At 40.3% G+C, this 17,581-nt stretch overlaps 1 protein-coding gene across 1 annotated transcript; it reads left to right on the top strand.

Annotated features, from left to right (window-relative positions):
* Positions 1-1,977: 1,977 nt before the first annotated feature.
* EPCAM (epithelial cell adhesion molecule) lies at positions 1,978-16,408 on the top strand. Its single transcript, XM_025932220.2, has 9 exons — positions 1,978-2,265; positions 4,459-4,566; positions 4,870-5,110; positions 5,978-6,043; positions 7,258-7,321; positions 8,733-8,834; positions 10,515-10,715; positions 13,045-13,089; positions 14,463-16,408. Exons 1-9 carry the CDS (start codon positions 2,190-2,192, stop codon positions 14,502-14,504), a joined length of 945 nt encoding a protein of 314 aa, XP_025788005.1. The 5' UTR covers positions 1,978-2,189; the 3' UTR covers positions 14,505-16,408.
* Positions 16,409-17,581: the final 1,173 nt, after the last annotated feature.

The following is a 17,581-nucleotide window of genomic DNA, read 5'->3' as shown; positions in this document are numbered from 1 at the left end:
AGTTCGTGGTTTTGAACCCCACATTGGGGCTCTACACTGACAGTGTGGAGCCTGCTTGAGATTCTCTTTCTCTCCCTCTCTCTCTGCCCCTCCCCTGCTTGTGCTCTCTATCTCTCAAGATAAATAAAATAAACTTTAAAAAATGTTTAAACAGGGGCACCTGGGTGGCCCAGTCAGTTGGGCAACCAACTTCACTCAGGTCATGATCTCACAGATCGTGGGTTCGAGCCCCGTGTCGGGCTCTGTGCTGACAGCTCAGAGCCTGGAGCCTGCTTCACATTCTGTGTCTCCCTCTCTCTCTGCCCCTCCCCCCACTCATGTTCTCTCTCTCTCTCTCTCTCTCTCTCTCTCTCTCTCCAAGAGTAAATAACATTAAAAAATTTTTTTAAATGTTTAAATAAAAAGTAAATATCTTGGATGTGTATTTAGATACAGTGAGTTAGAGATTAATGTAGTATTTTGTCAATTAATAATGATTTACTCAATTCTCTTAATTTTGATGAACAATTTAATAAAAAGCCTTCAAGTTATAAGAACATGAGGTAACAGAGTTAGATCTGGCAATGAAACATTTTGCAAATAAAGCCACAAAAATTAGTGAGATTATTCTTGGGAATAGTATGTATAGTTTGGGGGTTGGCAGTGTGCAACTTCCTGAAAATACCCAAAATGCAAAAGCAACAAAAATCAGGTTGATAAATTGTTCTTGATTTGATACTATTCATTTCACTTAAATTGCTGAACAGATCATAAAGTTCCAAAACCAGGTCTAGCAACTCAGATTTACAGGTTTAAAAGACTGATAAGATTTCCTTATGAAGTCAAGAATCAAATAGTTTTTTTAATGTCCTAGTAAAATTCAAATTATACAGGTAGCCATTGTAACACAGTGACTATTTACATTAATCAACTGACAATAATAGGAAGGTACAACTTAAATTATTGCTCAATAAAAGCATAAATTTTTACTTGATATATACTCGAAAAATCAAATTTAGTTGAATCTTAAAATTGCTTTTTCACCTTTCCTCTTTTGCACTTACTCTGATGATATCTAAAACAGAAAAAAAAAAAAAAAAAAAGCCAGAAAAAAAAAAGCCTCCCCCCCGCCAAAAAAAAGCCTTTTAAAAACAGGCTGTCATATTACAGCTAGTCCAGATAACATTAAAAACACTTGAGTCATTACAATTATTTTAAGACTGTAATAATAGCGTGTTGTAATTTGAATTCATTTGCAATGAAATTATTGTCCTTCGTTTCTCTTTCTCTGTATTTTTTGAAAGGACTATCGACATTGTTCTCCAATATTAATCAAAGCTGGAATCATCTCAGTTCTCAGCATTTGGCTCTTTGGGAACATATTTTCTTACATCTTCAGGTGCTAAAAATGCTTATAAAAATGGGGAGAGAATGAGAATAATTATAAAGAACACACGGATTTGTCATCTCCTGACAGCCAGGGAGAGTTTTCTTTTCTAGCTTAAAAGAGTAAACGGCCAGGTAAAGTTCAAAGGTCGACTTTTTTATTGTTGTTCCGACGGTTCTCCAGCTTCCCTTTACATTCCATTTTAGCTTCCGCCTTCCCAGACCCCTCACTCTTTCCTTCAGACCTCATTTCTTCAAGGTTTCAGAGTCGTGCTCCTTCTGGTAAAGGGAAGCCTCAGTTTTTTGAAATTTTCTCCGTAGCTACCAAGGCTCCCTGCCGGCTGTCAAGGTCATAGCCCACGGCCCCTCCAGCCCCACCAGCAGCCACTGCAGGAAGCACCTGCTGGCGGCGTGGGGCGGGGCGCCGCCCACGTACACCTGGGGACGGGGTGGCGCCCCCCCCACCCCCACCCCCACCCCCGACGGCCTCGCCAGGTGTGGGGGAGGGGAGCTTACTCGTTCTCTCTCCCCCGCCCCCAGGCGGTGACTCATCGCCGGAGACCTGCGGCTGAGGTGTGCAGCCCGGGGCAGGGCCCGGGAGGCGGGGCCGCCAGGTCCCGCAGGTCTGCTCCGCCCCGCCGCGCGTTCAGAGCGAGCAGTTCCTCGGGGAGCTCGCACCGTCGGTGCGGTGCGGGTATAGCTCTCCGCCGTCCTCCCGACGCTGACCCGCGCAACCCACACCCGTCCGCCGGTTCCCAGCGCCCCGCTTCCTCCGCACGCCCTCCCGCGAGACCCCAGCCCGCCTCGCGCCTCTGTCGCACAGTATGGCGCTCCCCCAGGTTCTCGCGTTCGGGCTCCTGCTCGCGGCGGCCACCGCGGCGGTGGCCGCGGCTCAGAAAGGTAAGGAGCAGAGTTGTGGGCTGCGGCCGGGTGGGGACGTCCCACGGCATCCGAGACGGAGATGGTGGGGAAGGGGCGGCCGGCCGCGCTTTCCCGTCTGGAGCAGATGGCGCGGGGCTGCAGCAACCCAGGCCCTCTGCGCTCTGCAGGCGGTGGGAAGGCTCCCGCTCGCACGGCGAGGAGGAAACCTCCTCACTATGCTGCTTTGCACCGCTGTCTAGGGAAATGGCCCGGAGCAGGGGCGGGGAGTCAGTGAACGAAGTGGCCTCGTTCGGTAACTCCTTGGCCTCAGAGTGGGCCTGGAGGGCTTGGGGAGGCGCGGCGGCCGCGCCACGTCTGGGCGCGCCCACCTACTCCCGCCGAGGCGCCCGCTTGGGGTCCTAGTGTGGCGGAACCAGCCGCGGCCGGGAGGGGAGTCGGTGGCGAAGATGGCCCGGCCCCTCCTCCCCCGGGCACCTGAGGCTGGCCCCGGATGTGGGTCTCGGGCGGGGGCAGGTGGCTGCGGGGAGGCCGTGGGGCCCGCTGCGCATCTGCGCGGGTAGCAAGTCGTCCTGGGCCTCGACTACCTGGGATGTGAGAGTGGGTGTTTCCACTTCTTTAAGGATCGTGTAGGTAATGCCAAGTTTATTGTAGGAACCCAGAAATATCGGTAATTGTAAAGAATAAAAAGAAAAACTCACAATCTGACCGCTTCAAGAGAATCTCCTAATAACTGACTATACTTTTTAGACATTGCTTTAAACGTTGCTGTAACCGAAACACAGTTTTATATCTTGGTGGGTGGGTGTGTGTGTGTGTGTTTACTCCCACATAACATCCAGATTTTCCTTTTCTTTTAATGTTGGAAACCACAATTTAAGTGGTGAAGGAACAGTCCCTGGTGTGGAAGGTCACGCCATTATCCGAACATTGGACATATGGTTTGATTACATTTTTCTTAGTTTGTTATAAACATCTTGGCTGCCATCTCTTGATGGTAAGATGGTGGCCAGAAGTAAAGTGGCAGTTGGCGGAAGCTTTCTGGAAAGGTCTTTAGACCTTCACCAACAGGGCCTGGGCTTAATTCATTACACTTTCAAACTATGCAGTTTAATTAACTCATGTTTTTCTAGCTCCAGTTTAAGGCTAAGTACTTAATCTTAAATTGTTTTAAAGTGATGATAGTTGCTATAGAGTATGTTCAGAAATCCTGTACATGATTGGTCTGTTCTAAATTTCCACATCCCTTGGGCATGAAAATGGGCTTTGGAGCAGGTATAGTAGAGTGCTGCATAAGACTTTAACTCTTGGAGGACAGCCACTATCTCCTTTTGTGATCCCAATATGGAGTTTAGTGCTGGACCGATTATATAGGTGGTTCATATCAATTATAATTTAAACAGGGAATAATTAAAGCCAACTTGAGATGAAGGATCAATATAAAAATTCTTTGGTTTGTCACAGTAATTTTTGTTAATGATTGTATTCTCTTAGCTACACAAATAAACGAAATTAGAGGGGCTTGCCAATTTGAAATTAAAATGAGGTTTTGAGATAGTGAAAGATAATGACTATTAAACTGGCACTAATACCCAGGATAAGCTGCTTAATATCACCTTCAAAATTGGGAACTTAGAATTCAGTTTAGTTAGGAAGCCCAGAAACAAAAGTGACCCCTAAATTCACCGAAAGTATAATTTTTCTAAGGTATAAAGTTGTCCAAGGGCTGAATATATTCCCACTAAGCTTAAATCTTTAAAGTTCAGATTTTAAGAAAATGGGCTGGGAGGAGGGAGGAAATGTGAGTTACTTACAGATCCTAGAATTGCAATTGTTGATTTTCGGGAAATGAGTCAGTAGCTGACAAGCAAGGGTTTATCTAACAGAACAGGAGGAGGGAAGGATCTGAGACTGAGAGTATCATCATGGAGATAAGGCTGAATATGATGTTTGGAGGGCTGTATTCTTGGTTTAAAAAAATCAAAATGGGAATGCATGCAATTAGACTATATGTCTGTATAATATATACAAACTATTCACCATGATATCAGCCACTCAAATTACAGCTGAAAAATAAAACATTCAGGACCATTTTTTAAGGCTTTGTGGCCCTATAACTTAAGCATTATTATTAGAACATAATTTAGCTGGGACACTAGAGTTCATAGTTGGATCCACATTTTAAAGTGGGATTTTGTTTTTTAATTTATCTAGGATGTGTCTGTGAAAACTACAAACTGACCACAAACTGCTCTTTGAACACACATGGTCAGTGCGAGTGTACTTCAATTGGTGCACAAAATTCTGTCATTTGCTCAAAACGTGAGTAGAATATCCTCATTGCCTTTAAACTGTATTTTGGTTTAGCCTTCCTTAATTGATGTGTCTTGAGTTGGGAAGTGTTGTGTTTTTTGTTTTTTTTTTTTTTGGTTCAAATTTGAATCATGTTATTTTGTCAAAATTATCTCCTGTAGCTGAACCATCTGAAAACTTAGAAAGTGAATATGGAACCATGTAAGTCTGCAATAATCTTTGGCTCTGGGAGTTTGGAGTTAAATTAAAATGTTTTTCCTTATGCATAAAACTGCAGTTACTTTTCAGTATGACATGAAGCTTTCTTTTCAGTGGCAACCAAATGTCTGGTGATGAAAGCAGAAATGACTGGCACAAAGTCTGGGAGAAGAGCGAGACCTGAGGGGGCTTTCCAAAATAATGATGGGCTTTATGATCCCGACTGTGATGAGAAGGGGCTCTTTAAAGCCAAGCAGTGCAATGGCACCACCACATGCTGGTGTGTAAACACTGCTGGGGTCAGAAGAACTGATAAGGACACGGAAATATCCTGCTCCGAACGCGTGAGGACCTAGTGAGTTGAGCTGTCAAATGTTCCTTGTTTTCATGCTTTTCAGATTCGTTTAATGACATTTATCTTTGAGTATGTAATGTGATTTGGTGGTTTAGAATTCAAAAGGTAGAAAAGGGTATACAGTGAAAAGCTTCCATTTTTTTTCTCAAACCACCCCCCCCCCGCAGCTACCCAGTTTACTTCCACAGAACCGATGTCACCAGCGTATTATATAACTTTCCAGAGATACTTTTATGAATTCACTAGCAAGATATTTTTGTTATTTTAAGAATTGTTTCTTATAGTAGCCTACTAAACAAGGATTTTCCTCTTACATTTTTACTTAACACTGTTCAGATTTTAAAGTTGGATTAGTGTTAAATGTATATGAAAAATTTAAGCTGTTTATGTATTTGCCTATTTATTGCGTTTTAAAACGAGGTGTGGTTGTCTCGGGCTCATGCAATAAAAAGGAGTGGAAGCATACTCAAGCTAGCTTAAGGAAAAAAATTTTTATTTAAAAAGTGATTAGAGCTGGAAAGTTATCAAGACCAAAGCAGGCACTCTCTCCTTTGGTGTTCTGAAGCCTCATGGTCACTTTTCTCTGTTTCACTCGGTGCCTTTTTGTCTGTTCCCTTGAACGTGACCCAGCGTGAGCAGCTAAGCCTTGGCTTTACGTGACCTTGAGTATAGTGGCCCAGCGCCAGAGGTTGACCTGTTGGAAGGGTGTTCTCTCCTGGATGAGTGCTTTATGAGCAATGTGTGAAGGCCAAGGAAAAAATTAAGGGCATACCTATTGCATAAACCCTTTTCTGTTAATTATACTGTAATTTCACTTGGGAATTTTCCTATTAGTCAATCAATAAATACTGTCTTTTTACTTTACAGCTGGATCATCATTGAACTAAAACACAAAACAAGAGAAACACCTTATGATATTAAAAGTTTACAGACGTACGTACTATTAAGTGCATTCTATTTGCACAGTTAATACTCAGATCTTCGTTCTACACCATTAGAAAAAGGAAAACAAGTCTTAATGCTTTTTCATATTTATGAAAAATAAGATACTATAAGTAATATTTTAACCTTATTTTGGAAATAGAGTTGTAAGAATAATACAGATTCCTATAGGAGTCTTCACTCAGATTCACCAGTCACCAATGAACATTTTGCCCCACTTTCTTTTTAAATGTGTATGTGTGTGTGTGCTTTTTATATCTATCTAAACACGTATAGATGTTTTTTTTCTGGAACCATTTGAGAGCAAGTTGTAGATATCATGCCCCTTTACCCCTAAATACTTTAATGTATCTTTTCCTAGGAACAAAAGGCACTCTTTTAGTTTCTTTCTCTTTCTTGTAATCTCTACGTGCAATGAGGGAATCAAACTCACAACCTCAAGAGGAGAGTCGCATGCTCTACTGACTGAGCCAGCCAGGCGCCCCGAAAGGCACTTTTTTCTATAACCACTCTACAGTTACCAAATTCAGGAAATTTAATGTTAACACCAAATTGTGCCACTTTTCCCAGTGTTGATCTTTATGGCAGTTGTTTCCCCCTTTGACCCAGAATGCAATCTGAGATCATGCATTGCATTTAGTTGTGATTCTTCAGTCCTTTTTGATATGGAACACTGTCTTGGCCTTCGTTGGTCCTTCATTACATTGATATTTGTGAAGAGTATAGGCAAATTAGTTCATAGAATGTCCCTCAGATTAGGATTTATCTGTGCAAGCTAAACATTTTTGACAGAAAAACTGCGTAAGTGATCTTATGTTCTTTTCAGTACTTCACATTAGGAAGCACCTGATGTCTTGTCCCTTTATTAGCGATGTTAACTGTAGTTAAGGGGATATATATATATTAGGTTTGTAAGGTAGAGTTACTGTTTACTTCTTTGTAATTAATAAATATAACATGGGCAGATACTTGGGTACTGTGTAAATATCCCATTTCTAATCAAACTAGAACTCAATTATTTTAGCATCAATGGATGATTCTAGCCTGAATCAATTATTAGTAGTTGCAAAATGGCATAAAATTTTTAAAACAAGTTTGGTTAATGACAGTTCTAGAGCTTGAGCTACCTGCTTAGTTAAAAAGTAATGCTTCTTAATGTTGTTTAGTACACTTTTTTTAAAACACAGGTTTTTAATTATTTACAGTGCACTTAAGGAGGTAATCACAACTCGTTATCAACTAGATCCAAAATATATCACAAACATTCTGGTAAGATTTTTGTTTTTTTTTAAAGTGAGCTTTTGCAGAAAGTTGGTGGGATAGTATGGTTTGGATATGAATTTTGATAGTGGTTAAACTGCACTTGAATACCAGTTTAAACCCTGGACGCTTAATTCAGATTTCCTGTTCTTTTCCTTCCATAGCCTTTGAAAACCTCAAGTTTACCCTTAAGGAAAATGTAGTATCTCTAATTTCCGTCATGCATGCCAGTCATTTTAGCCTGGGAAACCTCTCTCAATGATTGCTTTTGGTACATTTTCTTTAGGATGCCACCTAGCTCCCATCTTCTTTGGTTTAAGGAGCTAATTCTTAACCAGGTTACCCCTTCCTTGACTCTTTGAACTCTGGTTGAAAAATACTTGAATAGTGTAATGGAACTTTTTCAAGGACAGGAAGGAATATATTTTTTTGCTCCTTAAAAGCAGAATGTGGTAAATGCATACTGCATTTTGGATTGTATTTCTTTAGTATTTTATTTTAAAAGTAGTTCTAACCAAATAAGGTGCTTTATTTTTTTATTTTGTTTTTATTTAAAGTTTACTTATTTATCCTGGGGGAGAGAGAGAGAGAGGTCAAGTAGCGGAAGGACAGAGAGAGAGGGAGAGGCAGAGAATCCCAGGCAGGCTCCATACTGTCGGCACAGAGCCCAGTGCAGGGCTTGAACCCATAACCTGTGAGACCATGACTGAGTGGAAATCGAGAGTCAGAAACCTTTTTTTTTTTTTTTTTAATTTTTTTTTTTTTAATGTTTATTTTTGAGAGAGACGAGACAGAATGCAAGTGGGTTGGGGCAGAGAGAGAGGGAGACACAGAATCCGAAGCGGGCTTCAGGCTCCGAGCTGTCAGCACCAGAGCCCGACGCGGGGCACGAACTCACGAGCTGTGAGATCATGACCTGAGCTGAAGTCGGATGCTCAACCGACTGAGCCACCCAGGCATCCCCCAAGAGTCAGAAACTTAACTGACTGAGCCATCCGGGTGCCCCTTTGCTTCTTTTTTTAAAGTAAGCTCTGTGCCCAATGTGAGGCTTGAACTCATGACCCTAAGATCAAGAGTCACATGCTCTATTGACTGAGCCAGCCAGGTGCCACCCAACTAAGATACTTTAAGATCTTGTTTGAAATCTTTTGGGCAGAAGAAAATTCTCTTTTAGAAAGAAAATATGCATCATAATTATTTTTAGTTGTGTAGCTGTCTTACTTCCCTTGGATAGATTTTAAAACTTCCAAAGAGTTTTACATTATTAGTTATAAATTCAGTTACCCGCTAATGGAAAGGAACACTGACACATTTAGATTATAGAAAATAAAAAACTAAATATTCTGATTATTGACAGTAATATTTTTACATGATTTTGGTTGTGTTGGTATTAATTTGTATTTTTCATATTTTCCCCCAGTATGAGAATGATCTTATCACTATTGATCTGGTGCAGAATTCATCTCAGAAAACTCAGAATGATGTGGACATAGCTGATGTGGCTTATTATTTTGAAAAAGATGTGAGTATAATCTTCCTCATTTAATTCCTGTGTTTAGAAATGCAATGCTAGGGGCACCTGGGTGGCTTAGTTGGCTGAGCATCCGACTTTGGCTCAGGTCATGATCTCGTGGTTTGCGAGTTCGAGCCCCACATCAGGCACTGTGCTGACTCAGAGCCTGGAGCCTGCTTCAGATTCTGTGTCTCCCTCTCTCTTATGTTCCTCCCCTGCTCACACCCTGTCTCTCTGTCAAGAATAAATAAAAAAAATTTTAAAAACTGCTTTATGAATGCAATGTTGTATGCCATGCTTCAATGGATTCAGGATCTTTCATCGTCTTTTTTTTCTTTTCTTTTTTAAGTTTATTTATTTATTTTGGAGAGCACACAAGCTGGGGAGGGGCAGAGAGAGAGGGGGAGAGAGAGAATCTTAAAGCAGGCTCCACTCTCAGCACAGAGACTGACACAGGGCTCAATCTTACAAACTGGAGCTCATGGCCTGAGCTAAAATTAAGTCAGACACTTAACTGACTGAGCCACCCACCCAGGCGCCCCTTCTTTCGTTATCTTTTTCTTCACTTACATATCAACCACACCTCTGTTCTCCACATGATTCTTGTGCTGCAATTAATAACATCCTCATCTCTGCCTTGCACCTTCTGCAAACACCTTTCTGACCTGTTTGTTGTGTATGAGAGAATATCTTCTCTCATAATTCTTACCTGTTGTATCCTTGGTAGTTACTTAGTTTATGTGGATAGCCTCTTCTCCATTATAATGTCCATGAACAAGAGGTGATATAAGAAGTGCTATGTAACTAGTGTGATTTTTTTTTTTCAACGTTTTTTATTTATTTTTGGGACAGAGAGAGACAGAGCATGAACGGGGGAGGGGCAGAGAGAGAGGGAGACACAGAATCGGAAACAGGCTCCAGGCTCTGAGCCATCAGCCCAGAGCCCGACGCGGGGCTCGAACTCACGGACCGCGAGATCGTGACCTGGCTGAAGTCGGACGCTTAACCAACTGCGCCACCCAGGCGCCCCAGTAGTGTGATTAAAATAGTTTGTTTTGACTTGAATGTGTTATCAAAAAAATAAATTAACATAGTGAGCTATGTTTTTTTATTAAAAAATATTTTTTAATGTTTATTTATTTTTGAGAGAGAGACAGAGCATGAGCATGGGAGGAGCAGAGAGAGAGGGAGACACAGAATCCGAAGCAGGCTCCAGACTCTGAGCTCTCGGCACAGAGTCCAACTAGGGGCTCGAACTCACAAACTGTGAGATCATGACCTGAGCCGAAGACAGACGCTTAACCTACTGAGTCACCCAGGCACCCCTACACTGAGCCATTTTCTGATGAAACCTGGGATTTGCTTCAAAGTAATGTGGCCCAGGGGGAGGAGGAAGGGAGGAAAGAGAGAAGGAAGAATGGATTAAGTAAGGTTGGCCATCTGTTTATATTGTTGACTCCAGATGATAGGTACATGAGATTTCGTTATGTTGTTCTTTCTACTTTCATGTGTTTGAAAATTTGCCACAATAAAAAGTTTTTTTGAAGTTTCAGCGTACGCGATTGTTACCGCTGAAACCAAAAAGACCCTTGACAGCAGTTCTTTCCATGTATAATTGGCATCTAATCCTATGTGGCCATGGTAGGTTTTCTTAAATATTTTAAATTGCTTTTCTCCTTCTAAATATAGGTTAAAGACGAATCCTTGTTCCATTCCAATAAAATGGATCTGAGAGTAAACGGGGAGCTATTGGATCTGGATCCCGGGCGAACTGCAATTTACTATGTTGATGAAAAACCACCTGAATTTTCAATGCAGGGTCTGCAAGCTGGTATTATTGCTGTCATTGTAGTTGTGACACTTGCAATTATTGCTGGAATCGTTGTGCTGGTGAGTGTAGAACAAGTCCACTTTCTTTTTTTCTTTTTTTATTTTATTTTATTTTAGAGAGAGAGTGTGCAGGAGTGGGGAAGAGAGAGAGGGGGCAGAAAGAGAGAATCCTGAGCAGGCTTTGCACTGTCAGTGAAGAGCCCAGTGCAGGCCTTGATCCCATGACCCTGGATGATGACCTGAGCCAAAATCAAGAGTCAGAGGCTCAACCAACTGAGCCACCCAGCCATTTGAAGGCATATTTTTTCAAGAAAAGGTGACAACGTGAGAGAACTATCTCCATATTTTAGAACATATTAATGAAGCAAAATCTTCAGTTTTTATAATGCTCTATAGTGAATGAATCTCTTGCATCTGGCCCTTTTTTATAAAACAGTCACTTTATGAAGTAAGAAAGGATACTAATCTGAGAAAAGCTCATAGCTGAGCACCGCACGGGTCAGTTACGTTGCCATCAAGCAGCAAATGTCCTTTAGTTCTCTTGCTGCAAACAGTCCAACAGCCCTGCCAGCATCAGTGCAAAATACCTGAACTCCCAAACTGTTCAATGAAATGAAACAACAGAACACCAATTATTAAAGTTAGCATGGAAAGGGTTAAAAGTGGTAAATATGAGGAACGATTCTAAACAAAAGATTAGCAAATTTAATTTAGCGGTGCCTCAGCAGAAGAAGGTACCACCTGGACAGGATTTATTCTAGAAATACAAGGATGCTCAGCATTTGGAAATCTTAACAACATAGCATAATTCAGAAATAGATTTGAGGGTATGTGAAAACTTAAATTTTCAGTTCAGTGGAATCATCATACTTGGCTATCCATCTGGACGAAAACAAAAGTTGAATTTCTATTTCACCCTCCCAGGGCAGGCCATATTGCCCAACTCTGGGAATGGTACATTATGGAGCAGGGTGCCCATGTTCAAACAAATTCCCGATGGATTATAGTAACAAATGTTGAAAAATAGAACAAGCCTCAAAATTAATTTAGGAAATGTTTGTACAACCTTGTGGTAAAGGAAACCAAGCAAGGCAAGAAACCTAGAGTCCATGAATGAAAAGTTACATATTTGACTAAGTTGAAATTAAACATTTTTTATGGCAAAGATATTATAAAGTGAAAAATAGCCATGATATGCTGGGGGGAAATATCCATGATGCATAAAACAAAAAAGATAGTTATGCATAATATATGAATTCTTAGAGGAGAAAATTTGCTATCAAGAATAGCAAATGGCACAGATAGATGATTCACAGAAGAAATCCAGATGGGAAATAAACACGAGAGAATCCTAGAAATCAAATTGTCCTATAGAAATGAAAGCACAGGTACATAGGAAGGACAGTATAGGTTATATATTGCACTGTTGCTCGTAAGGGTGAATCTGGAAACAATTTGAGTGCATCCCTGTAGGAAAATGGATGAGCAGATTGTGGAATATCTATGTTATGGAATAAAGCTGTTAAAAAGAATGAGTGCAATTTATAGCTTTTGCTCATCGGAAGGTTCCTATGATGTTGATATAGGCTGTGCAAAGAGGGAAATGATACTGTATGATCCCATTTTTTTAGACTTCCCCCTTTCCCAAAACTCATGTATGGTTTTGTGTATGTTTGTATTAGGATGGAGCAAAATGTGGAAGAATGCGTAACAGGCCGTTAGATTTTATTATTAAAGATTGTTTGTTGTTTTCTCAATGCGTTTTTTTTGTTTTGTTTTTTTGTTTTGTTTTTTTGTTTTGTTTTTTTGTTTTGTTTTGTTTTGTTTTGTTTTGGTTTGTTTAACTGGTTGTTGTAGGCTTTTTGTTGTTACTGTTCCAGAAGATTTTGGTGGGGGCTGGGCTCAAAGTTTTTTTTTTTTTAGTTGAAGTATAATAAACAGTGTTATATTAGTTTCTGGTATATAAAATAATGATGCAACAATTCTGTATATTAGGGGCACCTGAGTGGCTCAGTCAGTTAAGTGTCTGACTTTGGCTTGGATCATGATCTCACAGTTTGTGAGTTCAAGCCATGCATAGGGCTCTGCACTGACAGCATAGAGCCTACTTGGGATTCTCTGTCTCCCTCTTTCTCTTTGCCCCTTCTCTGCTCGTGCGTACATAGTATACTGTCCTTCTCTCAAAAATAAATAAACATTTTTTAAAAACCTCTTTAATTCTGTATATTACTTAGGTCTCGTCATGGTAAGTATAGACTTTTGTTTTTTTTAGTTTAGTAGGGAAATTTTAATTTAAGAAATAATATCTGTAGATTTTAAAATTAAATTTGTTCAGATAGGAATAATGTTCATTAAAAACATTTTATGTGTCAATTTTTCTTCCATTCAGGTTATCTCCAGAAAGAACAGAATGGCAAAGTATGAGAAGGCTGAGGTAAACGGATTACTTAATAAAAAGGCCCCTTTTTAAATCTCTTACTCCTGATAATCACTATACCTACCTAGACACTGATAGGACTCCATTATACTGGAGCCCCTTCATAGTATAGTCCTTAAGGTCTTAGGGACAGTCTTTCAATGTTTCCTTAAATTCTCCTTCATGAGTTCCATGGCAGACCAGCTAATATTGAATTCTGCCTCAATGCATAGTGGGATAGGAAACCTGCAATTTTTGTTTGACAAAGTGTCAACTTTTAATGGAATCTTTCAGAGGCATACTCTGTGGATTCACATTACAGAAACTTAATGTGGCTGATGACCTGAGTTATTGTTTTTATTCCAGTGAAATAATTATTAAAAAAGAGCTTAATACATGTCCTAATGAGTCTCTTCCATGCTAACTAGTCACCTACATTAGTGTGAAGACAAAGTGTGAGATTGTTAGCATGTCAGTTGCTTGGAGTTGGATGTGAACCACACTTGTTCCTGAACTCTGTCAATAACATTTTCAGTATACCCACTGATTTTTATATATTTATGCATTTATTTGTAATTGTGTATGTACATTTTACTAATCTTCTACCAAGAAACACAGAAATGTAAAAGAGTATTGGAAAAAAAATTGAATAGAACTAGAAAAGTTGCAGCTTTTTTTTTTTTCCTAAACCATAGTTGACCATCTGGCTTACCTGGTTTGGTGACCACAGGTCTGGGGGACAGACTCTCCCTGAACTGAAGCATAACAAAGTTGGAATGACAATGTAGTGTTGTGGTCAAGAGCAATATAGATGTGGGTTCGATTACTTGTTAGCTGGGCAAGTTATTTAACTTCTTTAAGCCTCCATGTTTCCTTATCTGTAAAATGAGGATATATGTACAGACCCATTGTAGGATTAAACACAGTAGTCTGTATACAGTGTTGGTCCACTGCTTGGCACACAGCAGAATGTTTGCCAGTGGTCGTAGTTTCCATTCATCTTGTCTCAGTTCTGGTTGTAACTAATTGTGTGATCTGTGACAAGTCAATTCTGAGCTTCAATTTCCTCGTCTGTAAAAAGAAAATATATTGTTTCTTACTGGATGTAAAAATGGCATCCATTTAATAAAGACCTTATCCATTCTTAAAGATCTAACTCACCTGCTACTTCCCCATCACTTTGGCCGTCTTACCTCCAAATAGTAGTTTGGGTCGTGCATTCAGTGCATGCTTCCTTGTAGTACATTTTTTCTTTTTCCAAATGGAGCTCATAAACGTGGAGAGAATCATCTTGCTTTCCTCTTTTTTTTTTTTTTTATAACTATTTTAAGGATGAACAAAAGACTGGAAAATTATTTAAATTTGTTTTCTCTTTTTTTCCTCTATTTCAGATAAAGGAGATGGGTGAGATGCATAGGGAACTCAATGCATAATGACTATAATTTGAAGAGTAACTACAAGAAGGGAAGTTAGCAAACATTACAAATGTACAGACATGGGACAAAGAGATCTTTGAGGACTATTGTTTTGTTAGTTAACATCTGTTTGTAATAGTGAAACCTGTACTCAATATATAAGCAGCTTCAAATTGACTTTACCAATCTTAAAATTTGACCACAAGTGTTTTATTTATGCAGATCTGATACAAAACTCAGAACTTGGACTGCAGAGTTAAAATTGTTTCTGCCTAACATTGAAGTGTGTACCTTAAATATGCTTCCACAGTAGAGATTTAATGACTACTGTCTCATCCATTTGTGATTGAACGCTGCCTTTCTGTTTACTTTGAGTCTTGTACATACAAACTTTTTTTTTTACAAACTGAAATAAAACATTTTAAAACTAAATTTCCTAACTTTGTTTGAATCATACAGAATCAAATGTCATAGTATACAAATAAGATAACAGGTTAAGAAATGCTCAGAATGCTAACTGCAAATTGGAGTTTTATAGGAGTATTTATAATTATGTGTATTCAGTATAAAGTGTATAATCTCTATGTAACTTCTACACAGAAAAATCAGTTTTATTCTGAATGAATCTAAGTTTCTGTTTTAAACAAATTGGCATTTTGACAAATACACCTTAGGGCAGAATTGGTGGATAATGTTGTGAACCATGAATGCTATGGTTGGTTGAGTTAAAGCACCAGACATTCAACATCTGACGTGACAAATACAGTAAGACACATTTTGTGAGTTAAGAGTATCCTGAAATTTTGCTTTTGATAGGAAATTTTTAAAAACACTATGAAGAGAACAGCATTAAAGAAAATGTAAAAGCTAGATTGAACATTTACCAACGATTTTTATCCCTTCTGTAGTAGGCAGACTTCTAGGATGGCCCCCAAGATTACTTATCCCTGATGTACATGCCCAAATAATCCTCTCCCCTAGAGTGTGGGCGGGGCCTGTGAATATGATGAGCAGTCACTCCCAAGATTAAGTTACATTTTATGGCAAAGGTGAGGGGATTTTAGATGTAGATGTGATTGAGATCCCTAAAGCTTGACTGTATTGAAAGAGAGATTACAAAAGAGTGCCTGAAGGTAGGAGACAAGAAGTAGAAACTATAGATGAGCTCTCCCATTAGCCTTAAAGCAAACTGCCATGTGGTGGAGAGGGTCACCTATCAGGAAACAGAGGGCTGAGAGGAGGGCCTCAGTCCCACAACCACAAGAACTGAATTCTGCCAACAATCACTGAGCTTGGAAGAGGACCCCCGCTCCAGATGAGATCACAGCCCTGGCCAACATTACCGCAGTCTTGAGACCGAGAAAAGGACCCACTTATGTGAAGCCTAAACTCCTGACCCGTGGAAACTGATAATGTGTTTATTGTCTTAAAATGCTAAATTTGTGGTAATGCATTATGCAGCAATAGAAATTGATACAGCGAGTAGCAAGAAGGGAATAGATAATAAGGAGCAGCCATTACCCCCAGGCCTGAGACAGCACCCAAAGAAGAGAATCTCTACTTCGCCTAAGCCCCACTCCCCGGGCTGAGATCTGGACCCTGTGGGAGAGGGCAGTGCAGCTCACTGAAGAGCAGGGAAGTTGCTATGATGCTACCCTGGAGGGACTTACTGAAAATCTGCCCCATGGAACTTGCTGGAAATAATGCCCTCTAGGACAGGAGTCCTCAGGAACTTGCTGGAAATAATGCCCTCTAGGACAGGAGTCCTCAAACCAGCTTGCAGCCTGGCCTACCACCTGTTTTTATATAGCCTGGGAAATAAGAATGGCTTCTGCATTTTTAAAGGATTGAATATTTCCTAGTATGTGAAAGTTACATGGTAAAAATGTCAGTGTCTGTAAATAAAGTTCTATTGGAGCACAGCTATGTTCATTTATTGTGTGTGGCTGTTTTGTACTACGGCAGAAGAGTAGCGTTGGACCCACTGGCTGGCAAAGCTTAAAATATTCATTCTGGCCCTTAACAAAAAGTTTGCTGAACCCCTGCTTTAGGGTGCTGGGGAAAAACTGTTTATAGGAACATGTCCTATTAGACACCAAAGGCACTCGGTAAAGGTGCCTCCCCACCCCACCCCACCCCACCCCCCGAAAGAGCACAAGCAGTAGAGAGGGAGAGAATTTTAAGCAGGCTCCATGCCCAGCTCGGAGACAGGGCTCAATCTCACAATCATGAGATCATGACCTGAGCCAAAATCAAGAGTCCAACGCTTAACCGACTGAGCCACCCATGTGCCCTTAAAGCTGCTTTTTGTCATTTGGGTGTGGGAGCAGGTGCTCAGGGAAGCTGAGGAGCTGGAGAAGCCCTGGGCTCTGCAAACTGGGGAAACAGCAGGTGTTGCAAGGGGAACGCACTCCCCCTTTTTCTTGCACTGTGTGTCCTGCACCCTGTACTGACAAAAGCTTCAGGTGCATTTTTACACAGAAGGCAAAAGGGTGAATTTGCATGGAAGAGGCAGTAATTAAGGCACATTCTTCAATCCCATGCCTTCAAGTGTCTGTCCTCTTTTGAAGCTACACTTCTAAAGACAACACTGACTACTAATTGCCAATGGCCTTTTTTCCCCAGTGTTTAATCATGTGATTCCTCCACAGCTTATCACTATGACTGTCCCATTTCCTACCTCAGTATGTTGCTTACAGATTTTCTTCTTTGGCAGAACTGGCATTAGTCTCCCCTGGTTGTTTTCATCTTCTACTGACTCTGAACTACTGATTCAGGATTTAGCCTTAGTATTTTCTACTCCTGTGGATGTGATCTATTTAAAAACTGTGCCTTTTCTTCTGTTAATCTGCCTTCTGTCGATTTAATTCACACACTCCCAAGAACTGAACCTAACAGGGTAGAGGAAAGTTTCTCCTCAACAAATATAACAGTTAATAATAGATACAACATAATTTCACAACTCTCTTCTGTCATCCTGAAACATGGCCCCCAAGCCCTCTAAACATTCCCACTGACCTCCCTAAAAAGCTACCATTCCTTCTCTCTTTCATATCAAACTTTTAATTTCTTAAAATGTTTTAAAATTTTAATTT

The sequence above is a fragment of the Puma concolor genome, chromosome A3 (genome assembly GCF_028749965.1).
Source record: "Puma concolor isolate L17-30 chromosome A3, mPumCon1.1.hap2, whole genome shotgun sequence".
In the NCBI taxonomy this organism is placed as follows: domain Eukaryota; kingdom Metazoa; phylum Chordata; class Mammalia; order Carnivora; family Felidae; genus Puma; species Puma concolor.
Note: the sequence above shows the minus strand (reverse complement) of the source record. Positions and strands in the feature narration are given on the sequence as shown.